The 18983-nt window shown below is 58.3% G+C and overlaps 1 protein-coding gene across 1 annotated transcript in view; it reads left to right on the forward strand.

Annotated features, from left to right (window-relative positions):
- Positions 1-2732: 2732 nt before the first annotated feature.
- The window catches only part of ABHD17C (abhydrolase domain containing 17C, depalmitoylase), a 48745-nt gene continuing 32494 nt past the window's right edge, over positions 2733-18983 (forward strand). The window contains exon 1 of the mRNA XM_042940823.1: positions 2733-3361. Within this exon, the coding sequence (XP_042796757.1) occupies positions 2766-3361 (596 nt within the window). The 5' untranslated portion in view covers positions 2733-2765. The remainder of the gene's footprint in view (positions 3362-18983) is intronic.

Consider the following 18983-nt stretch of genomic DNA (forward strand, 5'->3'; position numbering starts at 1 on the left):
CAGGCCCTTTGTGGAGTGACATGACGTTCGCAGACGTGTCTGGCTTTTTTAATTTTCCCGGCGACGTGAGCACGGCTACGGGCCACGGAGGACAGAGACCCCGTCTGCTCCACCAGCCTCCCAGAGGACACCTCCTCGAGACTCGCGTCGCGGTGCCCTTCTGTGGCCCGCCCGCTGCTCGACTCCTGCCCAAATGAGCGGTAACGGTGGAATCTGAGAAAGACCGAGGGGCAAACTAGACATCTTCACCCCGGTCCTCAAAGTTCTCTTCCTATTCTGAGTTAGACGCGGCGATCACCTGAGCTCCCCACAGAAACCCCACTGCAGAGCCGGGATTCAAGATGCTCTCCTTAGCCTGCGTGGGGAGTTGCTCTCTCTCTCTCTTTCTTTTTCTTCTCCAAAGGCACGTGAAAAACTGCTGTGAATTTTCTCCTGAGGCTGTAATTAGATTCTAAGGCACTCCAGAGAAGGAACTGTCTTTGTAGAACTGCTGTACAAAAAACACCTTGGGTGCTGTGAGCATGAAAACATTACGAAAATATACACAAGCGCTGAATACAGGAAACCGAGTACGTATGCAAGCAAAGCACCCAGAAGTGTACCAAGTCATAAACGTTTTTAAAGAAGGGAAGCCAATCCGGTGAAGCGAAGAACCTGGTTGGAGGTAAAACTCCGCCAAGTGTGAATAATTTAAAAACAGGCCATGAAATGTTTTGACCACAGGCTGTGCCAACCAGGTTTTCTCTCGGGTTTTGGATGGTTCCAAAGCGTCTAAAATTATTTTACTGAAGAAAGAGTCTTTCGGGTGCCGGTACACAAACAAATACTACATACCCCCGGAAGCTGAGCTGTCTCAGGTTTGTGTGAACGTTGGCTTGAGACCCTAAGAAGCAGTCTTTGGCTCAATCGGTTAAGCGACCGACTCCTGATGTCGGCTTAGGTTATGATCTCACGGTTGGTGAGTTCGAGCCCCAGATGGGGATCTGCGCTGACGGCTCGGAGCCTGCTTGAGATTCTCTCTCCCCCTCTCTCCCTGCCTCTCCTTCACTTACTCTCTTGCTCTCTCTCTCAAAACAAATAAACATTAAAACAACCTATATATATTTAAATAAAGAAACAAAAAGACGTAGTCTTTTAAAAGCAGATCCCGAAGGTTATCGCAATGTGAACTGGCTAATTCGTGCAGAAGAAGGTGCTCAAAATACTCCTTTAAAAGCCACAGCTAAACTTAAATTCCGCAGGGCATCTGTTAGTTAAAACAACAGGTCCAGGCCGGCCCGTGCTAGCTGCCGTGCTGGCAGTCCAGGAGGGGGATCTCCTGTTCATTCCTGAAAGACAGCTCAGCCGCCAAATCGGGAGGGAGAAGGGAGAGTGGAAGGTTCTGGGAAATTGGCACCAGGGCCCGCCCGGTTTCAGGCACCGAGAGTTACAATTCAAAAAAATCACTTAAAGGCGAACTCCAAGATGACAGTGGACTTAAGTCATTACAAGCAATCCTTCATGATTCAGACCACTTAGCCACCTGGGACCCTTGGACTTCTCACTAGCCCTGTGGAGGACACCTGGAAATCCGCCGCCCGTGGGACCAGAAGTGACCACCTGGGGAAGGTGCCCTGCTCAGTGCAGAGCGGCCCGGATACTCTCACCCATACAGGAACAGCCTGCAGGCCCAATCATGCCCCTACGAAGGCGACATCGTTGCTACTTATGCGGAAACAGTCCTGTAACGGGGACACGCGGCGCCGACCGCTGTGTCCCTCAAGAGCAGCACCCCTTAAGGTGCCGAGACCTGAGGGCGAGGCAGTTGAGCACAGACACCAAGGGCCGAATATCTCAGGGACATGCCCGTTCTCGTCCACCCATTAAGGTTCTTTTCAGTAGATTCCCAAGAACCTCCATCCACGCCCGAACTTGGATTTGGAGCAGGGAGAGAGGAGTGAGGGGAACAGTCCAATGCGGGAGGGTGCCCGCGCCACCTGCACGATCCCTTCTGGGGATCCGCCCAGCTGCCCGGGTGCAGACACGGGAACAGGGGCGTCCCGGGGAAGGGCGCGCGCTCCCCGGGCCGGGCAGGTGCCCGCGCCCCCTCCGGGCTCCCCGTGTGGGATCGGCCCAGCCGCCCTCGGGCAGACCACCGAGCCGGGCGCGCGCTCCCGCGCCCCCTCAGGGCTCCCCGAGTGGGATCGGCCGGAGCAGGGGCGTCCCGGAGACGCGCGCGCGCGCTCCCCGGGCCGGGCAGGTGCCCACCGCCCCTTCCGGGCTCCACACGTGGCAGCGGCCCAGCCGCCCGCGAGCAGAGACCCGGGGCCCGGGCATCCCGGAGACGCGCGCGCGCTCCCCGGGCCCGGCAGGTGCCCGCGCCCGCGCCCGCGTAGGGAGGGGTCGCGGGGAGCCCCGCCCAGGTGCCGAGCCCCGCGGTGGGGGGTGGGGGGTGGGGCGGCGCGCGGTAACCCGGAAGTGGCGGCGGCGGCGGGCGCGCGGGGGCGGGGGCGGCGCGCTGGAGCCATGGCCGCCGCCGCCGCCGCCGCCGCCGGCTTTGTGTGCCGCGCGCGGGCCCCGGCCGCCCGCCCCTCGCCCCGGCCGCGGGGCCGCCGCTGACCCGCCCCGGCTCCGAGCGCCGCGCCCCGCCCCCTCCCGCCCCCGCCTCCTGCCGCCGGGCGGGCGGGCCGCAGCCGCCCTCCGCGCTCGCTCGCCCGCGCCCTCGCCCGCGCCCGCCCGCCTGCCCGGCCGCCGCCGCCGCCGCCGGCGGGCTCCCGGCCGCCCCGATGCCCGAGCCCGGCCCCAGGATGAACGGCTTCTCGCTGGGCGAGCTGTGCTGGCTCTTCTGCTGCCCGCCCTGCCCGAGCCGCATCGCCGCCAAGCTGGCCTTCCTGCCGCCCGAGCCCACCTACACGGTGCTGGCGCCCGAGCAGCGCGGCCCCGGCGCCCCGGCCCCGGCCTCCTCCTCCGCCGCCTCCTCCGCCGCCGCCGCCGCCGCCGGGGCCCAGCCCGCGCCGCCGCCGCCCGAGGACGGCGCGGGCCCCGGCGCCTGCAGCCTGCACCTGAGCGAGCGCGCCGACTGGCAGTACTCGCAGCGCGAGCTGGACGCCGTCGAGGTCTTCTTCTCGCGCACCGCCCGGGACAACCGGCTGGGCTGCATGTTCGTGCGCTGCGCGCCCTCCAGCCGCTACACGCTGCTGTTCTCGCACGGCAACGCCGTGGACCTGGGCCAGATGTGCAGCTTCTACATCGGCCTGGGCTCGCGCATCAACTGCAACATCTTCTCCTACGACTACTCGGGCTACGGCGTCAGCTCGGGCAAGCCCTCCGAGAAGAACCTGTACGCCGACATCGACGCCGCCTGGCAGGCGCTGCGCACCCGGTGAGCCCGCGGGGGGAGGGGTCCCCCGGCCCCCCACCCCCCCCGCACCTCTCCGGGGTCCCCACCCTCGCCGGCCGCGCGCGGGGTGGGCGGTGGGGCCGGGTGGGTTCGCCTGCCCCCTCCGCCCCTGGCCTTCCCGCTCCCCAGACGCCGCCGGGAGCGCGGGCCCCGGGGCTTTGCCCCCTCAGGCACGCCTGGGTGCCGCCGGCCCGGGGCCCTCGTGGCTCCGGTCACCGCCCGCGGCGGCCTGGGGGCGCCGCGGGGCCCGGGCAGGAACAACTTGGTTGTGCGAGCAACTTGGTTTGTGCGAGCTGGCGGCCGGGGACCGAAGGTCGTCACACTGCAGTGACCTTGGGCCAGGCGCGGGGGTCGCGGAACCATCCGGGGGCGACACGGGATGGCTTCCACAGATTTTCCCCGCGTCAGGTGCTCCGAGGGGCCACGTGTGGGCAGCCCTGGAGGTGGCCAGCCCTGGAGGTGGCCGGAGGGGCGGAGTGGGAAGTTAGTGGGAAGTTAGCCTCCCGGCCAGGAGCTTAGCCGGCGGCCTGTGGGGCCTCGCACCTCACAGAGCCTCAGGAACAAGCCCAAGATGAGCTTGAATCTTCTGGGATGGGGCTTGGGAATCACTTGACCTTGAGTTAGCATTCACAGAAGGACTGGGAAGTAGGTATGGAGGCGGGGCCTTTGGTGGACCAGGCCCAAACCCGGGTCGTGGTGCTCTGGTGAGACAGCACTCAGAGAACTTGAGGTCTGTTCTCCGCGTGGGCACGTGTCTGGCAGGTGGGCCAGTCACGTCACCCGCTGTGCTCTAGCTGTGGTGTGTGTGACTTTTCCCCCACCCACCCCGGAGCCATGATGGTGACAATACTTGGGATCATGTTTATCATGTCACCTGGTTTCCTCCCCCGGAAAGAGTCCCCAGGGTACATGCAGTTGGCCCTGTTATGGCGATGGGCACTTGATCTAAAATGTCTTTGCTTGGCTTATGCAGGTGGCCGACAGGAATGAGTTCTGTCTCCTTTCCTGTTCCTGCCATGCTCATAAATTACCCTCTGCCTTTCTGGGAAAATAGCTTGTCCAACAGAAGAACATTTCAGATGCTAATTTGTGTTCCCCTGGAGTCTTGAAGGACTTCTCTTGGCTGATAGTTTTTCGAAAATGACTTGGGCGGAGGAGAATGTATCGTACGTAGATACAGTGAGAGCCACCTGTTCCCGGAAGGGGTTTCAAAACAGCGTGTCCTACACAGTCAATACCTTGCTACAGTGTGCCGTTGGTAAAGGTAGTAAGCATAAGGGTTGGCCTGAAGTCCGTAACAAACGAACCATTAAAGTCCTCCCTTGGGTATCAAGATGTTAGGAGCCCCTGTCCCTGCTTGTGCCAAACTGCGTTAGAACTAAAGCCCGTCAGATTCAAGGCTAGCCCTTTGCCCTGAGTATACAGGTGTGGCCGTGTTACCACATAGGCGACGTGTAGTTATTTCCTGGAGACTTTTGCTACATTTAGTTTAATTAAAGGCACGGCTTCTGGATAAACAGTCCGATGCAGTTTTGGATTATCTGGTGATGGATCTACATTTTTCCCATGACTTATGTAATTTCATGCCACAATTCACGTCTGGATCGATTCACACTCCTGTAAAACGGGTTAGAATTTATTTTATTTTTTTAATGTTTATTTATAGAGAAAGAGAGCAAGAGAGGGACAGAGAGAGAGGAGAGAGAGGATCCCAAGCAGGCTCCGCACTGTCAGCACAGAGCCTGATGTGGGGCTTGATCTCACAACCCTGTGATCATGACCAAGAGTCGGACGCTTAACCGACCGAGCCCCCCAGGCGTCCCCAAAGTGGGTTAGAATTTAAAGGCTACGATGAGCGTCTTAGAGGTTGAAGAAACTTACAAATGATCTTGCCCTGGGCTTTTCAAGCCTTTTCGACAGTGGCCCCCCAGTAACAAATACTACACGTCAGGTCTCTATCAAGCGCACGCAGGTAACGTCGGTACCTGTCTGTATCCGTTTACACCCGAAGTGTTTCACAAACCCCTGTTTTTTTCTATGGGCGACGTACTCGGTATAATGTCTTCCATTTGGTTTCATAGTGAAACAACAGCGACAAACAAACAAGGAAAAGAGTGCAGGTTGCTGGCCCCTGAATTTGTTTCCTAACTTCTGGACATTGATCTTGTGCCCACCTCGTCTGACGGAGGCCAGGGAAGGCCGTCGGACAGGGGACCAGTCTCTTGGCTGCTGGTTTAGTGCTCTTCCCACGATGCCATGCGGGCCTACTTATCAGGTTTCTCAAGAGGGGCGTGTATGTGTCTCACTCTGACAACTTAGGAGTCGCCCGATGCGGAAGCTGTTCGGTCCCTTCACGGCCTCCCGTCGGCGGCTCTCTCGTCCTCTGTGCTTCTTCTTCGGCCCCAGGTGGGTTCCCGCAGGAGGACTGTAAGCCTGTAAGTCAGTTGTGCGCGTCCCGCTTGCTTCCCCTCAGTACCCGGCCCGGTGCTGGCCTCCCTTCTCCCTCCTAATGCTCGCCCCCGGCCTCTTGAGCGTGCCCTCCTCCTGTGCCGGGAACGCTCCATCCTGACCGGGTCCTGATTGGATCCGGAGACCCTTTGTGTCCCTGGGCACCTGGTACCCCGCCCTGCCCTTCCCGTACTTTCTTACCACATCCTGTCATTTAACTGTATTCCCACCAAATTGGAAGTCTCTTGAGGGCAGGAGCTCTGTGTCCTCCTTATGCCCCACAATGCCTTAAAATAATGGCATACATTAAATATTTGTTTAACGACGGGGCGGGCGCCTGGGTGGCTCAGTTGGTTGAGCGACTTCAGCTCAGGTCACGATCTCATGGTTTATGAGTTCACGCCCTGCGTCGGGCTCTGTGCTGACGGCTCAGAGCCTGGAGCTTGCTTCAGGTTCTGTCTGTCTGTCTGTCTGTCTCTCTTTCTCTGCCCCTCCCCGACTCACACTGTCTCTCCCCCTCTCTCAAAAAGATGAATAAATGTTAAAAAAAAAAAATTTTTTTTAAATATTTGGTTAGTGAATGGCACATATGGGTGCCCCGTAAATAGATAAATGGGGTGAATTCAGTTTTTCCTAGGTTGGACTCTTAGGAGAAGGAGTTGGGTTTAATTTTCCCTCCAAAGTTTTCACATCCAAGGGTACCACCGTAGGGGGTCGTACGACGTACACGCGCTGTGTCCGTGACGTGGATGTCCTCGGGATGGCGAAGCGTCTGTGTGTTTTCTTCACCTGTATCCGCCCCCCGTGTGCGCTGTCCCGGGCTGCCCAGTGCTGGGCTGGGGACTTCCCGCGTAGACACTACCGAGGGCGCACGTGCCTGGGGTAGGTTAGCGGGGCCTCTAAGTGAGGAGCCGTGCGGCGGGCGGGCGAGTCTTCCAGAATAAAGGCTTCCGGAGGAAGGAAACTTGAAGCGAGCAGGGTGTTCGTTGCTGTTGGGCCAGCAGACGATTATTTTAAGCATTTGAACGTCGCTAGCAAAGGTGTGGAAGAGAAGCAGGTTCGCAGGATCCAGGAAGGGTGTGGACACAGCGTGAAGGAAGTCACGTGGCGTCCCGGTCCGTGGGCTGCTCTGAGGAGATGCCACAGCCTGGGTGGTCCTCGGGACCTCACGGTTTGTTCCTCACGCTTCTAGGGGCTGCGATCAGGGTGCCAGCGTGGTCGGGGTCCGGTGAGGACCCTCTTCCTGGTTGCAGGCTGCTGGCTTACGTATTTTCACTCGGCTCAAGGGACAAGGGACCGTTCGCGGCACAACCTCGCCAGAGGGCTCCACGCTCGTGACCCGACCGCCTTCCGGAGGACCCACCTCCTGACAGCGTCACTTTGGGGGTGCGGTTTCAACTTAGGAGTTTTGGGGAGGGGACTCGTGACTGTCTAGCCCCCCCCCCCCCCCCCCCCCCCGGCAGCCGGTGTGGGAACAGGGAGGGAAGGTGAGAACCTTCTACGAGTGAGGACCTGAGCGTGATCGACGGCTTGACGGTTAGGACGCGCGTGACGTTTGTGTTTTGAGGACGCGCCGTTGGGGAAACGCGTCGGGACCCCCTGGGGATACTCGCAGACGGGACACTGGAAGCCGGTGGCCTCCTTGGAAGGCGGTGTGTAACGAGCTGGGGGGTGGCTCCTCCATTGGCTCAGGTGGGCGGAGACAGAGGAGCCCCCTCGACACACGTCCCCGGGGCGGGGGTGGGGGGGTGGTCCTCGCGGACGTCGGCGTCGTAGGCTGTGCAGAAGTGGGACCCAGGGCTCAGGAAGGTGAGTCAAGCAGATAAGCCAGGGGATGGGGTGTGAGGCAGCCGGGAGCGTCTTCATCCGGAAGAACAGGAGGGGCACCTGCGCTCACCGTCGTCATTCACAGAAGTTGTGGGAACATTCGTCCGACGCGGAGCCTGTGGCGGAGCGAGGCATTTGGTGACAGAAACACCGACCCAATCAGAGAAAGCCAGTGCAGACAGAGACAGATGACGTCCGGTGACTGCGTGCAAATGGCTAATTAGGAAAGATAACGTTGCAGCCACACTCACTTCCTCTGCCGGCACACCATTAGCCGTTAAACGCACGTGTCGATGCGGGGCTCCGTAGGGTTCGCTCCCCTTGAGCATCCCTAACCGCAGACGCGTTCTTGCTTGCTTTTTTCTCCTTCTTTTTTTGGTGAAAGGTGGGGTAGAGTTTAGAGGCATTTCTAAAAAATTTTGTGAATGTTTTATTTTTGAGACAGAGAGAGACAGCGTGAGCAGGGGAGGGGGAGAGAGAGAGAGAGGGAGACACAGAATCCGAAGCAGGCTCCAGGCTCCGAGCCGTCAGCCCAGAGCCCGACGCGGGGCTCGAACCCACGGACCGCGAGATGGTGACCTGAGCCGAAGTCGGACTCAACCCACTGAGCCACCCAGGCGCCCCTAGAGGCGTTTTGAATATGTAACCAAGGGTTGCTGTTTTGTAACTTCTGTGTCTCTGATTCATAGGATCCGTAATTAGGAAATTGGTAGGTCCCGGGAAGGCTGTAGTGAGTGCCCTCGGGTGGTGGGGCCCTTGGAGAGCCCTGGCGGCTGGTTGTGAATGCTGTGTATCGTTTCGCCTCTCCGGGTGGGTCTCCCCTGGGAGCAGCAAAGCAGGCCCTTCCCCGGGCTGGGGAAATTGCGGACCTGACTTCTTTGTTCTTAAGCTTTGTCAGAGGGGATACTACGGTGCCGTTCGGGAAGGATGCTTCGGGTTTCTAGCTGGGCTTGACCGGGGACGAGGGGAACAGAATGTGTTACGGACGGTGTGTGACCTAAGGGGAAAGTGTAGTGGTATTTCTAGAAAGGGAGCAGAGCGTTGAAGGCAGCTAGTGTGGGAATATCCCTCTCAGAAGACCGTGACTCTTCAGAATAGATGCGTTGAAAAGTGCGTTTTGGGGTTTGCACAGCGCCTCTCACCTTGCTGTCTCGTCCCCTCTCCCTCCAAGTACACCTGCTCCACGCCCGGCCGTCCACGCCACCTTCCCACGCATCCGGCAGGGACGGTTTCTCTCCAGCCCAACCGGATTCGGAGCTTTGGGTCCGTGATTCACGATTATTCTCCACGGTTCTGTTTCACGGGCCTCACTTCCCTCTGGTGATCCCCTTGTGGAAGTCGTGACCAGCGACCGAACAGGCAGTCAGTCCTGGGCGTGTTCTCTCGGCCAGATGTGTTGGTTTGTACGTAGGGTGCCCTTGGAGGCTCGGGCCGGAAACCGTGATTTGTGTCTTTCCGTAAGGGCGGAGAAGGCCTTTCTGGAGAAGTCATTTGCAGGATACCACCCCGAGGTCACTTACGGTGCAGCCTTGGGGCGCCTGGGTGGCTCAGTTGGTTCAACATCTGACTCTTGATTTCAGCTCAGGTCATGACCTCACGGTTCGTGGGATCGAGTCCCGCGTCAGGCTCTGCGTCGGGTGTGGAGCCTGCTTGGGACTCTCTCCCTCCCTGTCCCGTCACTGCCTCCTCTCTGTCTCTCTCAGAATAAATGAAAATAAACTTGGAAGAAGCCTTCCCCTCCCGCTGCTCTCCTCCTCCCTGGATGCAGGACCTCTCCACCCTGTTCCGTGTCTGTAATCCCGCGTAAGACTCGGAGTCTGGCGTTCGGAACGGCGGCGAGAATTCTGGCTGCGTTCTGCTTGCGCCGCGCGGACGCTGTAAATCTCCAGGTGAAGAGGAAGCCTGGCGGGCAGGATCCAGAGTCTCAGCACAGATCCACGTAGGGCGTCACTAATCGGCTGTTCGAAGACTGCTTTCTTTTTCCGCATTGTTCTGAATAGCAGGCTTCCCGGTTTGTCTAAGAGATTTAATTTACAAAAGTTAGATAAGCGCAGAACCTTTTGAGCCGGGGAGATTCGTCCTGATCCCAGCTGTCCTTCTGGCCCATCATGTCACCTTGAACAAGGCGCCACACGCTTGGGTTTCCTGTTCCAAGAGAGAAAGAGAGAGAGAGGGAGAGAGAGCGGGCCCTGGGACTCTGCCAGCCAAGCTCCCGCCCCCTCTGGTTGTGGGGCTGGTGAGGCCCAGTCTCCACAGAGCCCCGGCCTCCACAGGGCTCACTCTCACAAAAGAGCACAGGCCTTGAAAAATAGCCCACAATTCACTTCTTAAAGCGGGTCAGTAGATCAGCGACGTCTTTGCCTTTCTGTGACCACGCGTGTGGGCTCCCACGGCAGGTGACAGGCGGTAGGAAGAGGGCCTCCCCTCCCTCCTGCCCTGCAGCTGCTGCCCCCCCCCCCCCCCCCCCCCCCGGGCTGCTGGGGACAAGTGGCCTGTGGCATGGACTAGGTTCTGAGCAGCCCCCGGGGCAGAGGAGAGTGGGCGGGCGCGGGTAGAGGAGGCAGGAGACACGGGCGAGCCTGTGTCGGCGTGGCTTGTGGGCGGCTCCTGTCAGAGGCCCCCGGCTTGAGGTGACTTCGTGATTCGTGTCTTCATTGAGGCGATTTACAGCCGCACCGATCCCTGGCTCCTTCCGTCATAGTAACGCAGCAAGGTTGTCTCAAGGGTGACCTGGAAAGGAATGTTCTCGCGAGTCTGAGCTCTCCCTGGGGCTTTTATGGTTAAGGGCAGAGGCTTTGGAGTCCGGCAGACCTGAGTCTGGATCCCGCTTGTGCCACCCTTAGCCGCGTGGCCTCGGGCAGGTTTCCCAAGCAGCGCGAGCCTCCGTGACAGGTGCAGTGGTAACAGTAACAGTAATAGCAAAGTAACAGCATGAACAGCGAGTGTTCTAGCACGGCGCCTTCCACGAGGGGAGGGCGCCACACGTGGGCCATTTTTATCGTTTACGCTCATCAATACAGTTATTAGAGCCGTACCGACCGAACGTTCAGATCTTGCTGAAGGCCAGGCACTCAGATCAGAAAGACCATTAAAGAAATTGCTTCCTTCCCCGCTCTCCGTAGACCTAAGGGCAACCCTGGCCGGGCCGGTGTGGACGCAGAGAAGGGCAGAGATGTTTCAGTTTGACGCTTTTCCACCCTTGTCCGTGGGAGACCGCGGGCACGGTGCAAACCCCCAGAGCACCAGACGCCCTCCCCCCCCCCCCCATTCCCCGTGTGCGGTGCTCTTTTGTCTGCACGCGTACCCGCGATCGAGGTCGCGTATGCACTCGGCACACGAAGACGTGAGCAACACGAGAGCAGCGCGGTTACGTGCACGTGGCCTGTCGGCATCTGTCATTGTGCTGCACCCCCCTTTTCTCGCGCCGACGGGAGACGACGCGCGCCCACGCGAGGAGACCCGGTGAGGCGGGTGATGTGGCGTCAGGCCGCTGGTGACCTCCTGGCGATGCGTCGTGGGAGGGAGGGTCGTCTGCCTCCGGATCGTGGTTGCCTGCCGGGATCCGGGGGCATTACTGGGCTCGGTGCCCAGGAGGAGGGCTCTTCGAACGCGCTCGTCTGGGCTCCGGGTGTCCTGTCGTAGCTCTGGGGGGGGGGGGTGCGTTGGGGTTCCGAATCCGACAGCGCCCCCCACCCCCCACCCCGGGGCGTCTGGGTGCCCGCAGGAGGACCGAACAGGAGAGGCAACTTTGCCTGTAACCCGGCACCCTGCGGTCCCTTGGCAAACCCTTCCTCTTCTCCCTCCCCCGGGCCGTTGGCAGGCCGCACTCGCGGGGTGTATGTTCCGGCTGGAACCGGAGACTTCTTGGGGCTTAGAGTCAGGGGTGGGGAGGAGGAGGAGAAGGTGAAAGCCGGCCCCCCGCCACCACCCAGGGCGGTCCGGTGGCTCTACACGAACGGGACGACCTCAGCGGGCAGTTGGCCTTCCCTTTCCCTCGAGCTTCCGCGGGACCCGAATCGCACACTTCCTTCGAAAATCCGAGCCCTCCCACGGGGCCTCGTCGCTCTGATTCCTGTCGAGTCTTCGAGGCTCTGTCTTGGAGCTCACACCATTGGCTCGCTTGAGAGCGCTCGAGGACCCTGGCACCGTGGTGAACCTGTTTCCAGAAAGTCCAGGTCGTGGCGCTTCGGCCCCCGGCCTGCTAGTCGACTGTCGCGTATCAGTGATTTGCCGAGTCACCGGGAAGAGCCAAGAGCGTGGCCGCAAGGTTACTTTTTAACGCAGTGCTGCTTCGGTTGTCCTGGGGGGAAAAAAGGAGCACAGAGAATCCCGTGGTGATTGTTAGTTTGTTTCTTTCGGCTCCGTTTCTCAGTGGTTAAAAATGAAGTCGGGGCGCCTGGGTGGCTCGGTCGGTTGAGCTGAGCTGAGCTGAGCGTCTGACTTCGGCTCAGGTCACGATCTCGCGGTTCGTGAGTTCGAGCTCCGCGTCGGGCTCTGTGCTGACAGCTCGGAGCCTGGAGCCTGCTTCCGATTCTGTACCTCTCTCTCTCTGCCCCTCCCCTGCTCACATTCTGTCTCTCTCTCTCTCTCTCTCTCTCTCTCAAAAATAAGTAAAGATTTAAAAAATTAAAAAAAAAAAAAGAAATCTGGGCAGTTCGGTTGGGGGAGGAGTGCGAAGGGAGCCTGTGTTCAGTGGGTTTCCAGACGTTAATTATAACTGCGAGCTAAGCCCTCTGCTAGTACGGTTAGTAATCAAGTGAGAGTTCCAACTTACCCAACACTATTTCTGGCGATTGTCGCGGACAGAACCAGACCGTGTGTCGTGAGGATTATAGTGCCTGCAAAGGTCTGTGTACAGGAGTTGTATATGCCGGTTTAACTTCAGTATTTTGATTTATCCCTCTTGTCATAAATAACCCAGAGATATTTCAAATTCCCTGTTTCTGGTTGCTGGGTTTTTTTTCAGTTTTTGAGTTTTATTTATTTTGGGGGGAGGGTGCAGAGAGAGAGAGAGAGGGAGAGAGAGAACCCCAAGCAGGCTCCACGCTGTCGGCACTGAGCCTGACTTGGGGCTTGATCTCGTGAACCTCAAGCTCATGACCTGAGCCGAAATCCAGAGTCAGATGCTTAACCGACTGAGCCACCTGGGCGCCCCTGAAGTAGTTTTTTGAGTGAACGTGCTGTCATGTATTTAATTGGATGAAATTAGTTTTTTGCACTCAAACTTCGAGAAAACCCCAGAAAGGACGTCATGACGAGAGGGCCGAAGATGGCAGGACTGTCACCATGAAGGCTTTCCCCGTGTCTGCCTCTGTCCCTGACGCCCAGCGGGAGCTGGCTGGCCTGGGGTCCCACCGCCCCTGGGCTGCACCCACGGGGGGCCCCGCCACCCCTCAGAGTCAGCGTACTGTAAACACAGCTCGTCACCACTCCGACCTCGTGTCACCCTGTGTTTTCCGGGTCCCCTTGGGTGCCTCGCTGTCCGTCGCACGTCTGGCCAGCCACACCTTGCTGCTGAGTCATCAGAGCTTGCTCGCCTGATCACGGTTGTCTGGGTCCCACCCATGGGGACGTCCCCGGAGCCTGCTCTCAGCACCCCCGCTTCCTCGTCGCTGGGCCCGTCCCTCACCCTCCCTGCCCTTCGCCACCGGCTGGGCTCCACAGCCCCCGCCGCGGCCACACCTTCTCTTGCATATGCTTTTCCTTGCAAGGGGCAGAAACCAAGGAAAAGCAGCCAACCCCATGATTCTGTAAACAGTATTTGATGAGAACACAGTACGTGTTTGGGAAAAGGGCAGAGAATGTAGAACGGAGCAGGGTGATGGGCGTCCCGGAGAGTGGGCGCCCACGGTGCGGTTTTCAAAGGTGAGAATGTGCTTCATCCGGAGAGCGACCTCTGGCCCCAAGCGCCAAGGGGTCAGCCCCGTGGCTCCGTGCAGGTGCAGGAAAGGCCAGGGGACGGAGGCCCTAAGGTTCGTGGAACATCAGGGAAGCCGGTGTGGCCGGAGCAGGGCCACGAGGCGTGCACAGTGGGGCCGTGAGGAGGGGGACACAGTGAAGGGGGGCGGTGGGGGTCCTACGGCGTGTAACGGGGGCCTCGGGGACAGAAGGGACCGGATTTGACGGGTGTCAGTGGTTCCGGGTGATTGTGTTGGTGATGAACAGAGGGCCCGGGTACCGGGGAGGGAGGAAGACGGGTTGGGACTCCCCTGGGGGATCGCGGGTTAGAGGCGATGGTGGCAGCAGACGTGGTGAGAAGGGCTCGGACCCGGGGTGCTCTTGTGCAGACAGACCACCGGCATTGGCTGAGCGCAGTGGGGACGGGAGGGGCGTGGACGAGTCCGAGGGTCTTGGCTGAGCAGCGGGAGGCCGGAGTCGCTCCTCACTGAGGTGGCCGGGGGCTGGCGTGGCTCCCAAGTGCCAAGGCTGGGCCGGGACTCCGGCTGTGGCATTGTCGCCTTTGAGATGCCCGTCAGACGTCCAGGGGGTCAAGTGGAGGGGCGACAGGGTGCGAGCCTGGACTTCGGGATGAATTTGGGAGTTGTCCCTTCCAAGGAGGAAAAGCCACGAAGCCAAAAGCAAATCGGAGAGAACGGGCATTTGTCTGGAAGAACCCTGCCTGTGCCCCTTGGCCTCCGAGGGAGCCCCACGTGGCAGGGTCAGAGGCTCCCCCGAGTGACCGGTGTCTCCTTGGGGGACAGCACCATGCCGTCCGGGGATGTGTGCTCTGCTTGGTGGCTGGTGGCTCCCAGGTCACGCTCTGTGCCTGGAGGCTGGACCCCCTTGGTGTCTTCCCAGCGCCCGTGTGGTTCCCCGCGGAAGGCGCTGCCCCCTCCTGGGTCCGGCCATCACCCCAGGGTGCCTTTGGTGCTGCAAGCCTCCTGGCTTCCCCAACTAGCTTCTGGAAAGCCTGACGCTGCTCCCCGGGACCAGCGTTTCACGGCGTGTAGGGCGTGAGAGCATCTTCGCTACCATCGCACGATCAGGTGTGGCAAAGACTGTGGTTTTGATTGCCGTGACGCCTGCTGCCTGCCTGTTGTCCCCACGTGTCCCCTCTGAGCTGAACGGGGGACGAGAGCTCCTTGGGGGCCTCCGTAGCACCCGCTCGCTCTGTGGCCCCTGCTTCCGTTGTCTGCGTTTTCCTCTTGTGTCCACGTTTACCAGGAGCTGCAAAGGTGACTCCTTAACACCCGGGACGGTTGGAACCTGAGGGTGTCGGGAGTGGCCTCTTCCACCCACAGTGTTTTCTGGCCAGGCTCGTTGAAAGGGCCGCCGCCTGTGTGCCTATGGAGATTGGACAGCTGGGCTCCCCGAGCTCTTTGCCCGGACCGCCCTTCTCCAGCCCGCACACCCCGCTGACCATCCCCCCTGCACCTGCGGACCGGACCCGTCGTCCCCACAAAGCCCGGGTCCCTTTCTCTGCTCCCACAGCTCTGACCATAGCTCGCTGGGTCTCATCACTGCTACCGAGAGCTCCTGGTTGGTTCTGACCACAGCTGACTCGTCTGCAGGAGCACGGTGTCCCTGGGGCGTCCGGGTGGCTCAGTCGGTTAAGCATCCGACTTCGGCTCGGGTGATGATCTCACGGTTTGTGGGTTCGAGCCCCGCGTCGGGCTCTGTGCTGACAGCTCGGAGCCCGGGACCTGCTTTGGATTCTGTGTCTCCCTCTCCCGCTGCCGCTCCCCCACTCAGGCTCTGTCTCTCTCTCTCTCTCTCTCAAACATAAATATTTAAAAAAAACCCACGTCCTTATCCCCCACCTTCGATGGTTATCAATATTCTGCCGTACCCGTGACACGCTTCTGTCCACACCCCTCCCCCACGTGATTATCACCTTCCTGTAGCTCTTCTTTATTGCGAGGAAAACTCCACACCATCGACATGCACAAATCCTATCCTCGCTGTCTGATTTCCCGGCAACCTCTTGCTGTCTGTATCAGCACTCAGACGTGGTGATGAGCCAGCCGCAGAACCGGGCTTACCTTGGTGCGTCGTGGGAGGCGTCCTGGCATTATTGGAGTATGGGTTGCAATACGAGAGTGGATCTCGGGGGGATATTAAATAGATTTAATACCAAATACGTATCAAAGGAAAGGTGCCGGAGTCTCGGCTACTGGTTTTCAACATCAGCGTCGTAAAGATTAGATAGAGAGACAGACAGACAGGCAGGCAGGCAGGAGGTACGGCCCATCTATTTGTAACGAGTGGGGTGCAGTGAAAAGATCACTGGTGGTCCGGAGCTAGGAGACGTGGCCCTGCTTAGGCACTGAGATGCACAGGCACGCGGTGCCTGGTCCTGTCCTGTCTTCGGGCCCCATTTTCTCTCTTCATAAACCAGAGGTTTGCTTGGATGTCAGTTTGGGTTTCGCCACGACTCCCCGAACCTCTTCTTTGTGTGGAGCAAATGTCATACGTTACGTAGTTCTAATCATCGCATCTGTAGGGCAGGGACTGTTGTTGTCTCCAGTTTAGAGATCGGAAAACCGAGGACCAGGAAAAGAGGGGCGACTTGACCAGGGTCACACGGAGTCGAGAGGTGAGCCGGGATTTGGACCCAGGCAGCCTGCCCCTGGAGCTCACGTTCTAAAATCAGACGGTGTTCTCTCCATCAGTGGGCTCCCAGGGTGATGGGCACTGAGCGTCTTGGAAGGTACTCAAGGCTGCACACTGCACACGTGGAAACAGCAGAACTTCTGTTTCTGTTCGTTATTATTTTTCAGTGTCTGCTTTTTTGCTTTAAATGTTCATAAGGTTTCATACAATGTTTTAAAAAATTTTTAATGTTTATTCTTTTTTTTTTAATTTTTTTTCTAATCTTTATTTATTTTTGAGACAGAGGGAGACATAGCATGAATGGGGGAGGGTCAGAGAGAGGGAGACACAGAATCTGAAACAGGCTCTAGGCTCTGAGCTGTCAGCTCAGAGCCCGACGCGGGGCTCGAACTCACGGACTGCGAGATCACGACCTGAGCCGAAGTCGGAGGCTTAACTGACTGAGCCACCCAGGCGCCCCATATTTATTTTTGACAGAGAGAGAGAGAGGGAGAGGGAGAGAGGGAGTATGGGTGGGGGAGGGGCAGAGAGAGAGGGAGACACAGAATCGGAAGCAGCCTCTAGGCTCTGAGTTGTCAGCCCAGAGCCCGGCGTGGGGCTCGAACTCGTGGACCGTGAGATCATGACCCGAGCTGAAGTCAGATGCCCAACCGACCGAGCCACCCAGGCACCCCAGGTTTCATACGATGCTTTAAAACACTCATATGTATAAATCTGTATTTGTACATGCATCGGATACATGTGATCATTTTTATTAAAAGACATTTTTTTATTTTTTTATTTTTGAGAGAGAGACAGCAAGGGAGAGAGAGAGAATCCCCAGCAGGCTCCACACTCTCAGCACGGAGCCTGATGTGGGGCTCAAACCCACAAACTGAGATCACGACCTGAGCTGAAACCAAGAGTCGGGCGCATAACCGACTGAGCCATCCAGGCGCCCCCATATGTGCTCATTTTTAGGAAGGAGAAAGCGTGGTGAAAAGTTTGGACACCGGTGGTCTAGACGCATACTGCTACGTAGTGTTTCTTGGACTTCTTCTCTTAGAATCACAGGATCTGAGCAGGCTGAGAAATTTAAATTTTTAGAATTTTCAACCTTACAATTTCCCTGACGTGTGTCAGGTGCTGGGCCAGATGCTTGGTACAATCTTTCATTGTTGTTAGGTCTTTTCTAGTACAGAAAAAAAAAACCCTTCCATTTGCATTTAAAAGATGACTTTGAATACCCTTGGAGAGACTTCCCCCCGTGGAATTCTGTACTTGTGTCTAGCAGTATTCTGAAGACACAAAATGTCTCCTGAACCTTTGGAAATCAGCTGAAAGGAAGAAAAGAAAAAAGGATTTGAAAAAGAGGGGCGCGTGGGGGGCTCAGTCGGTCAAGCGTTCAACTTCGGCTCAGGTCACGATCTCGCGGTTGGTGAGTTCGAGCCCCGGGTCGGGCTCTGTGCCGACAGCTCGGAGCCTGGAGCCTGCTTCGGATCCTGTGTCTGCCCCTCTCTCTGCCCCTCCCCGGCTCCTGCTCTGTCTCTCCCCTTCTCTCAAAAATAAACAAACGTGAGAAAATTTTATTAGAAAAAGATTTTCAGAATAGCACCCTGCCTTTCTGAAGGGTGTTGTACCCTCCTGGGCGCTTTTCTGTGTGCCCTCTCTGGTCCCGAGAAGCGTTTTGGGAGAAAGGGACTGTCATTTGCACTCGGGGCGCTAGTACAAGGAGGTTTAGGGAGAGTGAGTGGTCTGCAGTAGCCCGGGGGCTGCGAAGCGGCCGAGGGCCAGGTGTCAGTGTCTTTGTCGGGATGGTCAGATTCCTTCCAGCGCGGCCTCTCTGAATGTGCCGCGGCCTGGGCACTCTTACAGCTTGCTCTCCGGCGATGATGTCCGTCGTCCTGTACGGATGGTCCAGCAACGCGGGCTTTCCACATTTTACGTTTTTTTTTTTTTTTTTTTTTTTAGCACATTGGCTTCTATCTCTCGTTCCTGTGTTCCTGTGTTTATTGTCCTTCCTGAGACTGGCTCTAAAGAGCCATCATGACCTATTTTAATAACACGGAACAGGGTTTTATTCCTGAGCCTTTCAAGTCGGACCCGTTTCCCCTACTGAGCTGCAGGGTTTGTGTTTGCGGACGGGGAGTGAAAAGTCCTTGCGAATCCACCTTGCGAAGCACCTTGGCGTGCTTTGGGCTCGACAGAGAACCTCAGAAAGGCGTCCGGATGGAGCCCACCCCGAGGATACAGGGTGGTCCTCGTCCCCGGCTGCCCGAAGCCTAGTGCTAGGCAGGTCTCAGCAAGGGCTCTTCCGCCTAATCCCAGACGAGCCTCTTGACATGTTCCTGTCTCAACGGGCAGGGGACAGCAAGTGACGTAAGTCCTTGGAAACCTCTCCACTTTGCGGGTTCTTACCAAGGCGCGAAAGCGACAGGGTCTTTGCAAGCCGACAGCGAGAGGGGCGCAGGCAGCAGAAGACTGAAGTTTGGAACGTGTGCAGGTGTCTTGCCAGAGTGGACCCCGATGTCAGGTGCCATTCGTAAGGGAAATCGTCTTTCCCCCCCTCCCCCAGCCCCCCACCCCACAGGAGTTTAGTTTTCCGGAATTATAGCCGGAGACGTTAGGGGGCAAGATTGTTCATCTAGTTAGCTGTGCTGTGCCCGGTAAAGCCCGTGATGTCTATCAGTGGATTTGAAGGCTTCGGCCCCTCCCTTGCCAGGGAAGCCATTCGAGTGTGTGGTCGCACGATCCTTGGGAGGGACGTGAGGATTGGGGGACTCCGGCGGGTCCCCGT

This window comes from Panthera leo, chromosome B3 (assembly GCF_018350215.1).
Source record: "Panthera leo isolate Ple1 chromosome B3, P.leo_Ple1_pat1.1, whole genome shotgun sequence".
Lineage (NCBI taxonomy): Eukaryota > Metazoa > Chordata > Mammalia > Carnivora > Felidae > Panthera > Panthera leo.